Source organism: Kryptolebias marmoratus, linkage group LG9 (genome assembly GCF_001649575.2).
Source record: "Kryptolebias marmoratus isolate JLee-2015 linkage group LG9, ASM164957v2, whole genome shotgun sequence".
Classification (NCBI taxonomy): domain Eukaryota; kingdom Metazoa; phylum Chordata; class Actinopteri; order Cyprinodontiformes; family Rivulidae; genus Kryptolebias; species Kryptolebias marmoratus.
The window spans coordinates 8,004,609-8,024,460 of NC_051438.1; the positions used below are offsets into that span (position 1 = coordinate 8,004,609).

The 19,852-nt window shown below is 39.6% G+C and overlaps 1 protein-coding gene across 1 annotated transcript in view; it reads left to right on the plus strand.

Annotated features, from left to right (window-relative positions):
- pigg (phosphatidylinositol glycan anchor biosynthesis class G) overlaps window positions 1–19,852 on the plus strand; it is a 113,139-nt gene that overhangs the window by 62,002 nt on the left and 31,285 nt on the right. The window contains exons 9-10 of the mRNA XM_017437705.3: window positions 6,455–6,858; window positions 12,612–12,803. Coding sequence (XP_017293194.1) covers window positions 6,455–6,858; window positions 12,612–12,803 — 596 coding nt within the window. The remainder of the gene's footprint in view (window positions 1–6,454; window positions 6,859–12,611; window positions 12,804–19,852) is intronic.

The following is a 19,852-nucleotide window of genomic DNA, read 5'->3' on the forward strand; positions in this document are numbered from 1 at the left end:
GGATGTTAGAGATGCAGCTGCCAGGAAAAAGACAAAGAGGAGACATATGGATGCAGTTAGAGAGGACATGGAGGTAGCTGGAGTGAGGACAGAGGACGCAGAAGACAGAGTTAGATGGAGGAGGAGGACTCGCTGTGGAGACCCCTGAAGAAGGAACAGCCGGAAGCTGTTTCAGAAGCAATGATTTAAGATTTATAATCATTTCCCATCTCCATCTAAAAATCATTTAAAAGCCTGTTAAAGGAAATGCAACTTGTATCTTTAATATCCTATTTTCAATATCTAGATTAGATAGTGTAGCCTTTTTATTGTAACACTGTAATGGATTTTGGTACAGCAATCAGTGAGTTTGAAAAATCTCTTTTAAATTACATAAAGTTTTTATTTTTCTATTAGAATTTAGTCTGCTTTTCTGTCCTTAATTTTGGCTGATTTACCTTTTCTTTTTTGTGTGTAGCTGAATGGTGCTGTTGAAGGGCAATATATTGAGTATAATTGATGAAAACACATCAAATATATCCCTCCACTCCCATCCAGAAAACTCTCCAGTGCACTGTGTTTATGTTAGGTTTAATTAAGCTAAAATAATTGACTGACTATAGGTTTCTCTTGGTTCTTTACTTAATTAACCAATGGCACACGTTACATTAGACTTGTGTGAATCTTTCTTAGAACAAATACACCTTATAAAGTACATTTTAGGCTACTGTATAGTTATTTTTATTATTATGAAATTATTTATACCAAAACATTGCTGCTTGTTTTAACAAAATAAATTATGCAGCTCTGCATTAAGCACTAAAATGATGGAGGTGTACATTTTTGGCAGGTTAAAATTGTTGAAAGAGGAAATTGAAAAATTAGGTGGTTCTAAAAAAAATCATTTCTTGGAAAAAAAAACAACCTTTGATGAACTTGATTGTCTTTTCCCCTTTTGCTAATTGTACATTTTAGCAAAACACAAAGAGGAAAAGGTAAGAAAAGATCTAAGTGCATTGACACAACAGTTTTGGTTTGACAAGTAACTGCATTGTGGGAAGGCTGAAGTCTATGAGTTTTATTTATTTATTTATTTCAGAAATGGGAAGGACCCTAGGAGAAATGGTCGGACAATATTTGAAAAGTTGAACTAGAGAAGCAGGGACACAAGCGTAAAGAAACCAGTCATAATGATAAAAAAGGAGCCCCATAACAGGTTTAGGTTTAATTAAACCTTCTACCTTTAGCAAGTTCAGTGAAGTCTGACAGCAGAGCAAGAGTTTAACAAGATTTCTTTCTTTCTTTTTTTTTTCTTTTGCCTGAGCGAAACAGCTATGTTTTCCAATGAGAAAACTTGGCTGGCATATTACAGATGGCTGGGTCAGAAATGCTGTTTTACAGCTACATGATGGAAAGGCAGGTCCAGTGCTCTGCCAGTGGAATCAAATAAATCATATACACATACTAGAGCCGAGAAGGATTTTCTTTTTCTCTGAGACGATACATGTATCAGTGCTATAGAAGGAAAGTGGTAAATATGTGATTTTTACCCAACTGATACAAGGATGGCATCAAATAGCCTCAAATGTTTGTCGGCAAAATTTCACATTAGGACATGAAAGGGTTGTAAATGTCGATTCAGTGCACTTTGTCATGATGCAGAGAGGACTGTTGACAGGGCCAGGGAGCAATATCCGCCCTCAGCACATTAGGCTTCAGTTCATGAGGACTGATTAATGTTCTACTGTACACGATGGCCCTGAAGCTCCTTGGGGAATATTTCTCCCATTTACACTTAAGTCAGCTGAAGAGCGCAAGGTTCAAGGGTAGATCAATACTACAGTACTCATGTCTGCTTTGATTTATAGTAACAGAGTCTGAAGCTGGTTAGTTTAGGTTGACAAAACACTGCAAACAGGAGAGAGACGGCTACAGAACCTGAAGCTGTCGGTAATTAATCAAGTTGTTTGAAGTAAAAAAAAAAGAAAAGAGCACAGATTGCTTTTTACAGGTGGTTCCTTGCAGGACGGTCTAACTTCCTCCAACCTTTGAATGTGGGAACACAAAACAATAAAGTGATAGTTCAGATCTTTTGAAAATGGGTTCTGTGGAAAGGTTATAGACAACAGTTACAGACAGCTCTTCCAACAACCTCAGTTTGGAGAAGTAAAATTTAATTGGGACCAGATTAACGAGCTAGGAGCTATTCCAAGAAGGACCGAGACCAAAGTGGACTGTTGCCATCTTAAAACAACTCCAGTCTCAGATATGGCTTTGTTTTCTTTTTAAAAAAAAAAGTAATAAATCTTTACACCATCACTAATTTTTCACAACACCATTATTTTCAAATAATTCTGTGGTTACTTGCAACTGCTTATAGAACGACAGCAATTCATGTGTTTTGGCCTTGCTCTGACTAGCTGTTAGCTCCTCAGTATGGTCAGAATGAAACTAATTGACCACCTGAAAGATTTTTAAGGGTGGAAAATGTTTACTTGCTGTTCATTTAGGACACCTTATAGCAGGGGTCTCCAATCCTGGTCCTCGAGGGCCACCATCCTGCAGGTTTTCCTTGTTTCCCTGCTCCAACACACCTGATTCAGAGGTTAAATCACCTCCTCATGTTCTGAAGAAGCCTGTTAATCACCCATTGATTCAAATCAGGTGTGTCGGAGCAGAGAAACAAGCAAAACCTGCAGGATGGTGGCCCTCCAGGACCAGGGTTGGAGACCCCTGTGTTACAGTCTTTTTTTATTCATTTTAAATTAGTGTGTGTCCAAATGTTAGCAAGATCTATTAGAGCTGAAAGTGGAGTGTGGCATTTTATTTTATTTATTTATTTTAGTCAAAAATGCAGCATGTACTGTACTTTATTTGTATAAACCAAACAAAGAGCTGCTTTATTACAACTCTATACCTCATAGTTCTTTGTGGTTCCCACACATCAGCCTGAGTCTCACAATACTTAAATCAACACTGGAGACAGGATTATTTTGTCATTTAGTTTGGATCGATCTGAATCAATTCAGCACAGTACAAGAGAGTCTAACCCATTTTTTAAAGATATCGAGCAGAAGGATGTGACCAAATGTGTGAGTGAGATGTACTGACTGTAGAAGTGAATTCTTACGATACCTTTACCAAATTATTTTTGGAGTTTATTCTGGATTAGAAAAGAATTGTATTTTATCCTGTAGAATTTCGACTTCCAAACAAAAGGTTACCATTTCTAAGTTTCATGTTTTGTCAGTTCTTTATAGACAGTGTTGGATCTTTAAAAATGTGGTTTCCTGCTACACTTCTAATGTGTTTGCCTTAAATAACTTGATACAAAAAGTTTTTCCTCTTTAAATTTTCCATTTTTGCCGAGGACCGGTGGTTAGAAAGACCAAAGACAGTAGCAGTCGAGCTGGGATAACAGTATTTTTGTCGAGATCTTTAGCGTTTAGAACTGAAGGCCTAGTATTTCTTAAAGGGATGCTGCCTTTCATGCCAGAAGCTTAGATTAAGATCATCTTGTGTTGAGAAAAGACAAAGTTTTAGACGTCTTTGAGAAATCTTTAAGATAACTTTATGTGCAATGCCATGTGATATTGCGAAATCTTGTGGGATCTGTTTGCCTTCGAAGTATGTGTTCTGAACGACTTTCAGCTACTACCACACCAAGTGTTAGTTCGGTATCTGTAAAACTGATTGAGCTAAAGCCATGTTTTTTATAAAGTCAGTTTATTGTAGCGGCCATCATGAACAGGCTTGACGTCAGAAGTTAATAAGTCATAGGTGTACGTTCATTGATTACTTTCTGATAGATTCATTAAAGTCTGTCCAGTGGTTCATGAAATATTTTGCTAACAGACAGGCAGGGTTGGCAAATGGCAAAGTTTTAAACACAGATCTCGCTACTCTATTGCCACACTATGTTTTAGCTCAACTTCTATGAAATTGACCAAATTAAAGTTGTTTTTGTGTTGGCTCTTTACAATCTGTCCAGTGGTTCCTGCCATATTTTTCTAACATGACCTCAAAAGCAAACGGACACAAGCAAAACCTCTTTTTTTACCCTTCGGTGATGGCAAATTAAAATTCACAGATTAACCAGAGCTCTTAAATATGTTCAACAAAGAGTAAATATTCCAGAGTTCCAGTAAGCGATTCTTTTTTTGTTTGGTTTTTTTCTTGTTCAGACACCAGAACTAAACGATCTAATGTGCTGTAAAAAGAAACAGGTATATGTTCTAAAACCGGCCTGTTTTTCTTTGTATATTGAGGGGAAAAAAATCAATCCAACAGCCCAGTCCCACAGTAAGCCCACTGCTGTAGCCTGCAGGTAGTGTACGTAACGACTCTGCCTCTCTTTGTCATCGAGGTAAACACAAGCCACGATGCGTGTCTGCTGTTTGCTGCGGTGAAATATTGCTGCTGAGCTAAGGGGTTGGCTGAACTCCATTTGAACTGACTTTTCCAACGAATAAAAAAAATAAAAATTTGCATACAAGTACGCAACTGGAAAAACTCCAATCTTGAAGATGGGACGGACGCATCTATAAGAGGCGGGCTGAAAGCTGATGAATGGCAGCTCACAGTCAAGGGAGTAAATGGCCGTTCTAAAAAGAATAATAGACTGTGATGGATAATTGGATGTTTTAGAAAAGCTTGTGTTCATTTAATACAGCAGTTCCGGGGGGGGGGGATGTGCAGAATGTTAGCAGTCTGTGTATCAGTTGACTCATTTTTCTTTTTCTTTCAGCACAAGCGGAGCAGGTACGAGTGGTTAAAAATCGGACTGTTCTATTATGAAGTGCATGGGTCATTTAATGGGTGTCATGGGATGCGATTTTCAATTTTCAAGCAAAGTGGTATGAATCACCCAAGCAGTTGTTTGATCCACCTAATTATTCCACTGACAATTGTGACGGCAGAGCACAGAGGTGGGTGAGGGGAAACTAGGCTAATTATGCACGCTAGACTCTTCCAAAATACAGAGCCTTGAAAAAGTATCTATGTATCTTAAATCTTTCCACGTTTTGCTACGATACAAATTCAAACTTCCAAGTAAATTACAAGGATTTTATGCAATAGACCAACACAAAGTAGAGCACAGTTGTTAAATAAAATAGAAATGATGCATGTTTTTTTTTAATTTTTACTCATAAAAATCTGAAAAGTGTGGTGTGCATTTGTATTCACCCCCTTTACTCTGATACCCCAAACCAAAATCCAGTGCAGCCAGTTGTCTTCAGAAGTCACCTAGATAGTAATCGAAGTCCACCAGTGTGACATTTAATCTCAGCATAAATACAGCCGGCCCCAGAGGTTTGCCACAGAACATTAGTAATCAAACAGCATCATGAAGACCAAGGAACACACCAGACAGGTGAGGAATAAAGTTGTTGTATGGTTTAGAGTAAAGTTAGTGTTAAAGATTTTAAGGGTTATCACTCTTTGTCCAGACAAAGTGTTCTTTGATGTGTTTCACACAGTGTTGCTCATCACCATTTGCATACAAGCTAACATGGGGGTATCAAGCCCCAGGGGTGAAGGCAGGATCTGTTCTCACCCCAACAGATGTTCCAATTGATCTCTTATCACTCACAAACATGAAAAGAGAACTCGTTTGTTGAAGGCCTAAACTTTGTTTGAACTAGTTGAACTGTGCTCCCACCCACTTCTGAACAAATACGAGCCCTAAACAGAAGTCTGCAGAGTTGACTGAAATCATCCTGATGAGTTGTGCTCAAGCCAATTCTCCTTTTGCAAAAGCTTTAAAGAAAATAAGTACTGCTCTCTGCGTTGTTCCTTTATTTAAGGTCAAATAGTTAGAAGAATACCTGACAGTTAGGTTTGTAAAATATCATTTCAAGCCTTGAACATCCTATAGATCACTGTTCAATCCATCATTATGAGTATGGCTCAACTTCAAATCTACCAAGACGTGGTTGTCTACCTAATCTGGCAGGCTGAGCAAGAAGAAAGCCATACGAAGTCCTGTTTGCAGTTTGCTGTGAAGCCGTGTAGGGGACACAGCAAATGTGTGGAAGAAGATGCTCTGCTCAGATGAGACCAAAATGGACCTTTTTGGCCTAGATTCAAAATGCTATGTGTGGCAGAAAATTACCACCACACATCATCCTGAGTACAGCATCTCCACTGTGAAACGTGGTGGTGGCAGCATCATCCTAAGGGGGTGCTTTTTAATCATTTCATTTTACAGGGAAGTTACCAGTTAACAAATCATCCTTGCTGTACGTGACCTCTGTTATCGTAGAGATTCCTCACTCACAAGGATGGTTTGTTTTTCTGTCTGCGCTTCTGGGTGGGTTTTCGTCTTTTTAGGAAAAGGTGGAAAAACAAAAAAAGAGTCGAATTTGGTATTTGTTTCTTTTTGACCAAAGTCAACCATGATTTATTTTACACCCCTAGTATTTTGACTTATTTTTTCTTAAATTCTTTCTTCTTGTCTCCTTCTCTTTCATAGTCTCCACTGAAGAACCTTGGTAGTGGTTGGTCCTTCTCAGAGTTGGACGTTTTGCTGCTGGCAGGAACTGTTGGTCACACACTCAGCTTGGCGGCGAGCAGTTTTGTAGAGGAGGAGCATCAGACCTGGTACTTCCTGCTCAACACGCTCTGCCTCGCCGTCTTTCAGGACGTCTGTCGCAAGTACTTCAGAGAGCAAAAAGGCTCCGGAGATGAAGAGGAGCACATCCTCCCTTCCAAAGACGGTCACCTGTCTGCTCACCGCAAACCGGGGATCTGCTCAGAGAAGTGGCTAGCTTTGGCCACGCCACCCTTCACCCTGGTTTGCTGCAGACTGCTGCGCTCCCTCAACCAAACAGGGGTTCAGTGGGCTCATCTTCCTGATGTCGGCCACTGGCTTAACAGGTTAGCAAGAACAATGGGGTCTAATATTTACTGAAAGAGTTCAAATAATTTGCTTTTGTTTGAAAAAAACATTCAGTTTTCAGTGAGGTTTGGAAGGTTTTTCTGTTCTTCCAGGTGAAGACATTTGTTTTATACAGTTGAATAAGCCAGTAGTTTATTTGAAAGAGCTTTGTGCAGAAATGCATGTATAAATTCATTTTTTGTACTACTTATTCGTGTATTTCTATTCCTATTACACAAGGAAATGTTTGTAGTTTTAATCTCTAGGAATGCATGGAAATCTAACTATTTTTTTTCTTGGTCCCTGAATGCATCACAGCTGTCCAGGTATTTTGCACTAGCACTAACTATCATAGGTTTCTACTAAAGAAGACTGAAAGTCGGGGTTGTATTTCACTGGGCTGCGACTGTTAGAGACTTGGTGGAAACTTTTCAATTGCCGTGTCACTAAATTCTGAGTGTTTTACAAGTGTTTGCATATTTTTGGGAAAACGGTACCCTAGGCTGTAAACATTATTTCTTTGTCCACATTGTGGCTACTTTGGCTTGCTTTGTAGCAACCCTGGCAGCTGCCCCCCACATTTATGATTTAATCTGCTTGAGTACAATTTTGAAATGAAGGCATTCAGATTTGGAGCTTTTTCAAATAATTATTATTAGGAATGCACCAATATTGCGTTTTTTTCAAGCTAAGTACAAGTACTTATATTTTAGTACTTGCCATTACCAAGCACCAATATAAGTACTAAAAAATGTTATTGAAAATCAAAGGAGTTTATTTTCAAGCAGAGTCTGAGATTCAGTAGCACTGACAATTTTATGCTGTTCAATTATAACTTTCACTTGTTCTTTAAATGCTCCTTACATTTTATAGCTATTATTGTTGTTTTACCTTTTTGTTTGACTGAGTTGTAAAGCACTTTGGTGAGCTTCTGTTAGTTTTAATGTGCTATAGATATAAAGTTGACATTGGCATTTTTGTGTTAACTCCTCAAACAAAGCCAGGACAGCAATAATCCTTTCCAAAAGGGCCCACAGGTGGGTGTGATTGTCAGGAAGCTCGAGTTCAGATCTGTTCATCCCCAGGGTCTCATCTGCACAATAGCAGGCTGTTGATGTATCCCGCTGCTTTTAGCAAACTCTGAACTGTGTGTCATGCTGGATTTTTAGTTGTTTTATCACATTATCTGTGTTGAAACTACTAGATTTTATCCTTCCTCTTGATAAAGTTGCTGAGCATAATTTGCAGTTCGCTTATACTTTGGTCACCATCGTTCATTTTGAAATGCCTCCACACTTCTTTGTCTTCTGGTGGTGTTTACTGGCGATTAGCAAGTATCAATTGCCACCAACTGGTAAGGAGTATAAATCAAGACAGCCAACTGCAAAAAAATAAATAAATAAGTAAAAATTGGAATCTATCTCCACACCTCTGATATTGCCCCTCCTCTACCACCTGACTTCTCGGTAAAGTGGTATCCGGCACTGAGATATCGGAACACATTTATGAGGACAAATATGAGTACTCACACGTTGGACCAATACCTGGTACTGGTAATGATATCAGTGCATCCCTAAGTCTTATTATGCAGCATGGTTAGACACAGACACGAAGGCCGCAAACCTCTGCCACTCACGCCGGGGAATTGAGACTCTCTCGGGAACCCTTTTCACAAACCAGTCACCTACGGTCGCAGCCCAGTGAGATTCTGGCTTCGGCTTCTTGTACTGTGTGTTAAATATTGAAAAGTAAAGTCAGAGAAAGCATAAGAGATCCAAGAGGCTAATAAAAGGAAACAATGATTTATTCCTGAGCTCTGTCTGCTGCCCACTTTACTGCTCAAGCTGCTGGTTTTTATTTAAGTGCTGCCACTTAAACAGGTGACACATTTAAGTCCAGCTCACTTTGTGCGACCTGTAATTTGCAATCAGGGAGGAAATGTAAATGACAATTTAATAGTTTAATTATTGTAATTATCACGCTGTAATTTGCCATAGTTAGAATAAAATGAATGGAAGATTTAACAACCTAACAAATTAAATAAATCAATGTGTTTTTTTAACCCTCCCAAATATTAATATTACAAATTGAGGTCTTGTAAAAAAAACAACTGGATTGTCCTGTAATATGGTGCACTTTTATGTATCGAGGTGTGAAAAAATCAGGTACAAAATGATAAGTAGCTGTAATCTATCTTGAAAAGAGAGGGAGAGGAGGAAAGATGGAGGAAAGGTAGTAAATCAAGAAGTGCAGAGAATTAGTAAGGAGGGAAAAAGTGCAGCTACAAGGGATGAAGAATGGAAAGGCGGTTAGGAGGGTTGGTTCTGATGATATTCCTGTAGAGGTATGGAACTGCTTAGGAGAGATCAGTGGACTTTTTAACCAGATTGTTTAACACAATCTTAGATACGGGAAGTGTCCTGGTACCGATATTCAAGAACAAGGGATACATGTAGAGTTGCTGAGCCATACCATGAAGATGTGGAGAGACTTGTTGAAGCCAGGTTAAGAAGTGAGCAATCAGTGAGCAGCAGTATGGTTTCATCCTGAGAAAGAGTGCTGCAGAAGTGACATATGCTTTAAATGTGTTGATGGAGAAGTATAGAGAAGGTCAGAAGGAGATGCACTGTGTCATTGTGGAGCTTGAGAAAGCATATGACAGGGTGTCAAGAGAGGAAGTGATGCTGTGTTAGAAAGTCAAGTAAACCAATTTCTCACTAGGCTGCTGCTATTGGTGACTCAGAATTAGGAGAAAATATTTCAATTTTCAGCTGCAGTCTCACTGAATTCCGAGGGTTTGCGTTTTGCTTGGCTAATTTTTGAAAATTGTAGCCTATATTTGTGTGCATGGCTTTCAGAACTACATTTTAGTTTGTTCACATTCTGTTGCCCACCTCAGCATGCTTTGTACCCCCTTGGTATGTTCGTGTTCACATTTTATGTTCAAATTGTTCTAATGTTACAATTTAACCCCCTGGAATACGCTTTTTAAATGAAGATAAGCAGATTTTGACCAGTTTTAAGCAATTATTATTTATTATTGTTATCGTTTTTAAGACCTGGACATTCAAAACTCATCCCTGACAGTCACAGTTTGGTAAGATAATGGCTGTGCAAGGACAGTGAGACATTGCTAAGATGTGCAGTAGGAGAGACGGCTGGGTTCAAGGTTGGGGGTGGGATTATATCTGGGATTAGCTCTGAGTCCTTTGTCATGTCCAGCGGTGATGGACAGGTTGGCAGATGAGGTCAGACAGAAGTCTCCACAGACTATGATGTTTGCAGACAACGTTGTGATCTGCAGTGAGAGTAAGGAGCAGGTGGAAGAAAGCCTGGAGAGGCGGAGGTCTGCTCTGGAGAGAAGAGGAATGAAGGTTAGTAGAAGCAAGCTAGAATACATGTGTGACTGAGAGGGAGACAGGTGGAAATTTGAAAGGGAAGGTTTCCAAGATGGTAGTGAGACCTACTGTGATGTGTGCTTTGGAGACGGTGGCACTTAAGTCAAAGAAAGGAGATGGAACTGGAGGTGGTAGAAATGAAGATGTTAAAGTTTTCATTGGAAGGAATCAAAATGAACAGATTAGAAATGAGTTTATAAGAGGAATAGCTCAGGTTGAGCGGTTTGGAGACAACGAGAGGCGAGGCTGAGACGGTTTGGACGTGTGCGGAGTGGTGATAGAGGACAGATTGAACAAAAGATGCTGAATGTGGAGCAAAGGTTTGTGGATATCGTAAAGTAGGATATGCAGAGGTTTTGTGTGACAGAGTAGGATCCCAGGATAGGGTGAGAAGAAGGCAGATGATCTGCTGTGGTGACCTCTGAAGTGAGCAGCCGGAAGAAGAAAAATCTTAAAAAGGAGTTAAGATTGTTTTTTGTTTGTTTGTTTTTCAGTTGCAACTCAATAATAAAAATCATCTCTGTCTAATTACCTGGAATATATTATTTGCAGATTACCAGTGACACAGAGAGACAAAAGCTCACTAATCTAGTGCTGCTTTGTAAAAAAAAAACGTTTTTTTGTTTGTTTTACAGGGGCGAGAGCTTTCCAAAAATCAGAATTCAGAACTAGCCTTTAAAGCTGCCACTGATGTGTCTTACTCATAACTAATTTTGTATTGAAGGGGTGTACTGACCATGGGGCTTCCAGAAAAGCTGCAGTTTATCAGTGTTTTGTCATCTCAGTACATCCCTCGTTTTGCTGTGCCTGCTTGGGAACATGATGGCAGCAGGACAGAACTAAAACCTCTTTTCAACTTGGCTGCGGATTGAGAGTCAGAGGCGATAACAAACCGTGGTAAAAGCAAATAAAAGTTTATAGGCTCTTTTATTGTTTAAGAACTGAAGTTCAATAGTCGCTCTGGGACAAATGGATTCCTAACAAAACAAGAAAAAGAAGCAAGGATTCTAGAGTAGAGCAGAACAGAATAGGCACTTTATTATTCACATAGGTAAATTATTTCTCAGTGAATAAACATGACATTCTTTTTAAAAAAACAACAGCCATATTATCAACATACAAACACAATAAAAGCAGGAAAAATGATAAAAACCTAGTTTTGTTTCAGATAGGATAAATCTTGAAGAAAACTACAGAAAAAATTAAAAGACTAGACATCGACTACTTCTGTCTAGAACTCATAACATGAGTGGTACCAGTATTTCATAGTCATCCATGTTCAGTGGTTTTAGAAAAGTAGCACAATAATGACATAGTTTGGATCAACTAGAATCTATTCTGCTCTGTTAGGAAGGTCTCAGACTGTAGATGTGTTCCTTAAACTGTTAACGCTGTAAACTAAAATACAACACAGCCAAGAGATTTTCAGTTTCTGCCTCGTCACCTGAACAAATCTGTAACACATCAAAACACCTGGTGTGCTCTGTTCTCTGGGGAACATGGTCGGCCTTGGGAAATTAAGAATTGCACATTCTGTGGTAGACATGGTGTCAACGGAGAGCTTAGACTAAACTAAGAAGTCTCCTAATGATTTACTCAACACAGATGTTTAAAGGAAGAGCTTTACTGCAGCATGAGTCCTGTATGCTGACATGGAAACATTTCAGACTTTTTTTTTTGTTGTTGTTTTGGCTGAGAAGCCGAAGAGACCCTCCACTTAGCATTTCACAGAGGTACGAAAGCCATCTGTGATTGCTCAGACTGTAGGAAAACTGATTTCTCCATAAAACCAGAACTGTTCCACGGCCATTAATATTCCAACAACAGCGCAGGGCAGGGGATTACGGTTGTTCTTGAACATACATCACATTGTGGAATAGAGATGTGGATTCTGACCTTTTCTTGGTCCAGCGCTGCCCTTTCCTTCTACCTGCTCGGCCTGCTGCTTGGATAATGAGATCCAGGTAGCCTTCTGCCTCATCTCGTCTTAAAGTATCCAACTGCTGTCTGATCCGGCTAATGGCTAAACACACAGCTTCTGCTCAACTTTGATGTGTCCTTTGAGGCCTTATTATTTCCTGTCTAAAATTTCACACTGTATACCCTTAAATCCGGTAAACAGTTTAAAAACCCGTCTCTTTCGGGATGCGTCAGACTGGGTTTTCGTCTCAGCAAAGGGTCGACGTCAAGCTGAAACGGCTTTGTCATTCTGTGTTCAGGTGTAAATAAATGAAAACACCGGCAACAGTGTGCACAAACATTTTTAAATATGAATGAATTTTACTAAGAAAATTTTAAAGAACCTTATTTCTGTCCCACCCCATGACTTCTTATTTGTTGTATGTTTTCTGCAGCTCTGAACACAAGATGGTACTCTCCCTGCTGTCTGCCTTCTGTTTGGTTCTGATCTACCTCCTGGTTCAAAGACGCTGCTCGTTGGTCTCCAAGGTCGCCCTGGCCCTCGGACTTCTGGGCGTCTACAGCTACCGGGCCGCTGTTGGCAATGTCTTGTTTCCCTGGCAACACTCCAGTCGAACTGCGTCCAAGTAAGTTTTGTGAACCGCTGGAAGATAATTTCATTTACTGCAACAACAGGCAAGTTTCTGTCCCCTGACAGCGAGCTGATTTAAAGTGCAGGAGCGTCTCGGTGCGCCGCGATGCAAATGAGCGCGCAGGATATAATGTACGCGTCATCTGGGACAAACACTAAGACCGAATCATTAACTGTGATGATAAACTGCTGAACACTCGTTTTTTTTTTTTTTTTGCTGCACATCTACCTGCAGTAAATCTCCCTGCTCCGATGTGTCTTCAAGTCATAAAAAAGCCTGACAGTGTTTTAAATTAAATTGATTACATTGAAGGGGGCATCAACCAGACTGTGACTGTTGATTTTAATTGTCATCCAGTAGGAAATGCTTTTGTATTGACAGCTATTTTTTTCCCTTATTTCTTTTCATTGAAGCCTCCATTTTTACTTCCTGACTACTGCATAAGTGATGCATCTGAAGTTATTATTTCACAGCACGGAGCAATAAGCTGCTTAGTCAGAGTTGTGGGTGTATAGTGATAAGTGCAGTTTAACATTGATTTTTTTTAAGCTTTTATGACTTAATTTCAAAACCCTAAATTTCATGATTGTTGAAAGTTTAATACAGGCCAAAGACTGTGATTAATTTGTTTGATTCAAAGTGAAACATCTGTTGATGTTATAGCTGTGAAATTTTGTACAGATGTTCTTGATGTAACAGAGGTAAATACGTTTTATTTGGAGGGGTTAGAGCAGGGGTGTCAAACTCCGTTCCTCGGGGCGCTCTCCTGCATGTTTTAGATGTTCTTGCTTTAAAACACCTGGTTTAAATGGATGACTTGTTGCCGTGCTCCTGGAGAACTTGATGATTTGGTGAGGAGGTGATTAAACCATTTGAATCAGGTGTGTTGGAGCAGAAAAACCTAAAACCTCCAGGACAGCAGCCCTCGAGGCCTGGAGTTTGACACCCCTGGGTTAGAGCGATAGTTCAGATTGTTTTAATTGAGGTTCTGTGGAAAGGGTTTGACCAATTATTATCATAACTGTTGTAGATAGCTCTTTAAACAGCCACAGTTTAGAGAAGTATTATGCTGACCAGACTGACAAGCTAAAGGCTAGTCAGAGTAAAGTCAAACCCAACAAAATTGTCAAAGTAATTCAAGTGAACACTCTTTGATAAACCTTGACATTTCTGTTTATTGCAAAATACACAGTGATTTACGTAGGATTTTTATGGTTAATTTCAAAAGCAGGCAATGGCGGCAGCAGCTAGCTGAAGCACTTTTGTTGCCGTTTGAGGACCTTTCAGAAGGAACATTATGATACGTAAAAAAAATAACCATGCAAAAGTGATGGTGGTCTGTAGGTTTATAAGATGAAATAACTGCACAATCCACTGGAGCAGGTGCTGCAGCAAAAGTAGAACATAAGACAAAAATGATAAACAGAACTGCCCACCCCCAAAGCTCCCATTCATTGCACAATTTAAGTGTGACGTATTGGGTCACACTTTATAAACTGTGCAGTGGGAGCTTTCTTGGTGTATAGGTTTATAAAATAATGCGTGCATTTTCTCACTTCAGTCATAAATACAGACTTCAAGGTGGATTTTATGAGCAAACTAAACTTATTCAAGAACAAAATTGCAGAAATTCAGAAAAAGGTAAAAAAAAAAAAAAGAAATGCAGCAGCACATACCATGGTGCTGACAATAGGATCTAACAATGAAAGTAAAAAACATCTTCTTTCAGCTGTTCCCTCTTCAGGGGTCTCCACAGTGAGTTGTCCTCCTCCAGCTAACTCCGTCTTCTGTGTCCTCTGTCCTCACTCCAACTACCTCCATGTCCTCTCTAACTGCATCCATATGTCTCCTCTTTGTCCTTTCCCTGGCAGCTGCATCTCTAACATCCTTCTACCAATATACCCACTGTCCCTCCTCTGCACATGTCCAAACCATCTCTAACTTTATCTCCCAGTCCTCCAACCTGAGCTGTACCTCTGATGATCTCATTCCAAATCCTGTCCATCCTTGTCCCTCCCAAGGAGAACATCAACATCTTCAGCTCCACCACTTCCTGTTCTGTCTCCTGTCTTTTTGTCCGTCCCACTGTCTCCAAACCATACAACACAGCTGCTCTCACCTCTGTCTGTAAACCTTTCCTTTGACCTTTGACCTTTGCTGCCACCCTTTTGTCACAAATCACTCCTGAAACTTTTCTCCATCCACTCCATCCTGCCTGGACTCTCTTCTTCACCTCTTTACCACACTCCCTGATTCCCCAGATAGTCTACCCTAATAGCTTGAAGTCCTGCACCTTTGTGACCTAGACTCTAACTCAGTCAGTTTTACAGATATTGGGCTAATATCTGGTGTTGTAGTAGGTGAGAGGCATTCACAACACATACTCTGACCACTAGCAGATTACGAGAGCTTGCAATATTGCGTGTAATTACACGTAACATTATTTTTAAGATGCAAACAAAACAGCTAGAACTCCATCATTTCTCTGCGGAACATGATCTTGGTTTAAAGCTTGCATGAAAGGCGGCAGGCGATATGCATTCATTTGACAAATGCTAAGCATGTCATTTCAAGATTCGTTCTGACAAGAGTCTGGGTTTCTTGAATCTGCAAATCCCCCCTGCCATATCCCTGCTGTAAGAATCCTCCCTCCTATACACTTCAACTGTAAAAGCACACTAGGTGCATAATCATGCTAATTTTGCACACTAGGTGACAAAACAATTCACCTGGCGCCACCCCTTCAGTGTCCAGAGCTTTTAGTATATTTGTGTGTGCTCAAACTCAGCCTGGATGAGTATTCATCATGTTAATTGGAACTTTAAAAATTCATCACGTCCTCACTTGTGTTTACATAACCTTCCATGCAGTCTATATCTATCACATGTTTGCATTGCTGTAATAAAAAGGAGAAAATCGATTGTGAATTTTTTAGTCTGTAGACTAGTTTGTCTCAGAGTTATCAGCTGCTCAAGCTCGTCAGAAAATAATGAGTGTTCAGGATTGGACACAATTTTTCTGTCTGCCTTTTATGACCTCTCTTCATCTACCTGCAGTACCTGGCCCCTTTTCTGTTCTCCTTGACAGTCTCTCCGACCCGCTCCCCTAATTAGAAGCTCAACCTCTCACCCGAGCACACACACCTGACATGCAGGGACTCTGGCTGCTTTTGATGAACGCCGTGATTGACAAGGCTGACCCAGGCTTTCAGCTTTTTCTCGAGATCTCAACACGCGGATGATTACAGCTCTCTGCTTCGAGGGGTGGGTTTATTTCAGGCTCGGTTTACATTGGCCCGGATAAATTTAGGTCTCCATCACAAGTGCTGTGTTTTAATCAGCCACAACAGGAAAACAGGAAGTGTATAGCAGGAATCAACTTGTTACATTTCCAATGCGAGGTTTTGCATAAACTTTAGAAGTGGTTAAACTATAGATCAAGTGTGAGCTAGGGCTTTGTTCTGTCTTCTCAAAGCCAAAACCTTAGCATTTTCAGTTGTTTGATCATGGGGTATGAGCCTTAATTACCCCAAAATGTTGCACAAAATATAATTACTCTTATCTAGAGTCGATTCTGCAAAGGTTCTTCACACGTGCAACAATTTGTTTGCATGAAAAGTCAAATCTTTAGGAGACAGAAAGTGTGTGGGACGTTGTGTACTTGGCTCTTAGCATCAGGGCAGTTTGCTGCTGACATTCACCACTTTATTTACTTCACACTCTCATATGGATCTGAAACAAACAAACTTATCGACCCTTTTAAGGTTGAGTCTTCTTGGGTTGCTGTTTCTGTAAAACCTCGTGACACCTCCTCAGATCTTTCCCCACCTCTTTTTTTTTTTTTTTTTTGTCCCAGCAGCCTAATTGCTGTGTTGCATCTTTCAAAATGGCAAATGGGGTTGAGGACAGCCAACCCTGTTCACTTTAAAAGGCTCACAGTGTCTAGGATGGATTTCACTGTAGATGCCGTTTGCCTTTTTGTCTCTCCTGCACACACTCTTTCTTCTTCACATCATCAGAAACGGGTCTAAAAATAGACAGATATAACAAAGTCAGCTGATGAGACGATTATCAGATACGGATTATTTGTAAATAACAGGATGTGGAAGATTTTGGATAAGTGCATTTACTATCTGAGCATCAGTAAAAGAAATCACCAAAACACTAGCATTTTTTAAAGAATGCATATCCCCTGCCACCTTGCTTGCCAAATTCATATTATATTTATTATATTCTTATCATATCTATAAGCACTCAGGGTACAGATGCGGGTATGTTTGTGTGTACCCTTTTGTTTAAGAAAGAAAACCCCACAATGGCAACTAAAATACCTTGAAACTGACAAAAGTAATAATTAGAAGAAAAAAAAACTGAAAATTAAAATTAAAAATCAGTCATTGTGTGGAATTTTGGTTTCACAGAATTATTTATAAAAAGAAAAAAACTAATGAAACTGGCCTTGACAAAAAGGATTATACTCTTAGGAAATAAAAAAAAATGACCATGATATACTAAGGTGCGTCCTGTAATTACTGTAAGTATTTAATTAACTAGAAGCACTTGGAGAGCAAAACAATGACACATTTTCATTAGTTAATAGTCAATACATTTATTTCTTTTTACTTTTGTCTGTTTCAAGTAATTTCAGTGACCATGTGGGTTTTTCTTTATTTACCAAAAGGGTACAAACTAATATATCTGCGTCTGTATGTGTAGGGCATGACTCTCAGCTACTACCACATTAACCTTTAGGTGAATATTTGTAAAACTGAGAGTTCTACCGCTTGGAGTGTGTGGAGTATGGTCACACACAGGCAGAGGCACTAATATGTCCACCTTTTATGGCAATGGACTCTAAAAAAGAAAGGTACTATAGGATTATAATAGGAAGCATTACAAATAACACTTTCTGAACAGATATTCCATCATCAACATCAAAGCAGGCCGGCTGAGTGTCGGACCAAAGTTCGCTTCTCTCCAGGATCTGAATTTATGGCACATTTGTTACCAAACATGAAACCCACGACGAGCAAGCACGCGCAGCGTTTGTGATTGTTTGCGCAATGTGGCCCACACCTGCATAAAACATGACCCATTTTATCACGGACTGCTTGATCTAGAAAGGGGACTGTTTTGCAGCTTCCCAATTTAAAAATATTCATGCATGCCGATCCCGCTTAAAAATGGAAATGTATTCAAAGTTGTCTCAAAACACCTGTGAACTCTCACCAGGCGCACACAGACACACACACACATGCAGAGTTCACTTTTATTACCCAAGAGGTAAACCACTTTTCAGCCATGTTGTATAGTCAATTCGGTGTTAGAAATCTCAATAAAAAACATTTAACAAATGATCATTTTCTCCTACCTCAGAGCACTGTTTTATATATTTGCCGCTTTTCCTGCACTCCTGTCTTCTATAACCATGCTGCTGCTTCGATAATGAGGTCATTGTTTTTATAAAACTGACATGAGACTAAAGGAAAACAGACATCAACACATGCTGCCAGCAGTGCAGGTATTGATCGTGTGGCTTGCGAGTAATTAGGTGTTTCTCTGCAGCCATTGTTTTAAAGTCCTATACTTAGTCCCAGTTGTCACTTCGACATGCTCACCTTTATCCTGCAAAGAGAGAGAGAGAGAGAGACTCACACAAAGAGCCGCCTTATCCTCAGCTGTCTGCTCCGAAACCTTCCTCTGGCAGTAAATTTCTTGTTTTGGCTGATTTACTGTAAGTGTCAGCCTGATGCAGGTGATTGATGAAGGGGGTATGCCAAATATATTAAGGGGATTGGACGTAGTCTTACCTTTTCCTGTGTGTCTGCTGGAGCCCATGGTGCTTGTTTCCAAGGTAACATGAAACCCAGGCAGCCCTGCTGCTTTGACAGGCTTCTAGTTTCTGTCCATTCACTAGTAACAACAACAACACAAAAAGAGGCAGCAAATAAGATGAGATTGATTAGCTTGGCTACTCCTTATCGAGTGCTATGAAGGATTTTCTTCTCAAAGCTGGGATAGTTTCAAATCTTGACTTCCTTTTTTTTTTCATTATTTATGAACAAACTGAGAACAATCAAAACAAAAGAAAATTATGTATATGGAGAGTTTATTACACAGCAGTTAAGCTTAATCTCAGCTTTGGGTGTGCGGTTTGATCTGGTTTAATTGACGATGGCCTGGAAGCAAACAACCCAACAACATATTTTATATTTTTATATTTATATGTATTTTTACATTCACTTTTGGTAGTGCTCTGAGAATGTCCCTTAAATGGGCACCACTTTCAGGTGTTTCGGTGACGAAGAAAAACAAGACTGACGTAAAAGACCCAGCTTGTTTATTTTAGATCAGTGAACCACTTTTTGTCTGCTATAAAGAAAAAAAAGAGGCACATTTTTTTTACAGCTGAGCTTTGGCTGCTTCAAACCAGCTAGAAAGTTTAAGGCTTACTATTTCTTGAAGGAACTGACTGAGTTCTATCCATTTTTTTGTGTTTTCCAAGTTCGGCTAGCTGTAGTGGCTGTGTACACCCAATGATTACTTTCTGAAAGATTCACTCCCATAGATGATGGCAAAGTTTTAAAGACATGAAAGAAACACAACTTGTTAGCACTCAGAATGTGTTGAGGGTGACTTTCAGCTACTGCTACAGCAAATTTGAACTAAATATCTGCAAAACTGACCTGGTTATAGCCATCTTTGTCTTTGCTAGAATCACTTGGTTGTGGTGGCTATCTTGAAGTTATTTGACTCCAAAAGGTAATCGTTTATAGATGTACATCAAATATTACTTTCTGAGGGTTTCATTAAAATCCGCTCAGTGATTCTTAAGATACTTTGCTAACAGGATAACAGATAAACGCGCACACACAGAGGCGGGCAAAATTATTATCTCCTCTCTGCCTTCAGCAGAGAGCAATAAAAAACAGAACCAGACCATTTGGGTTGGTAGTATCATACATCATACTGAGCATAAGGGCCCCTCAAGGATGTGTACCTAGTCTTTTGCTCTTCACATGTGAGTGTATTATTAAATCCAGC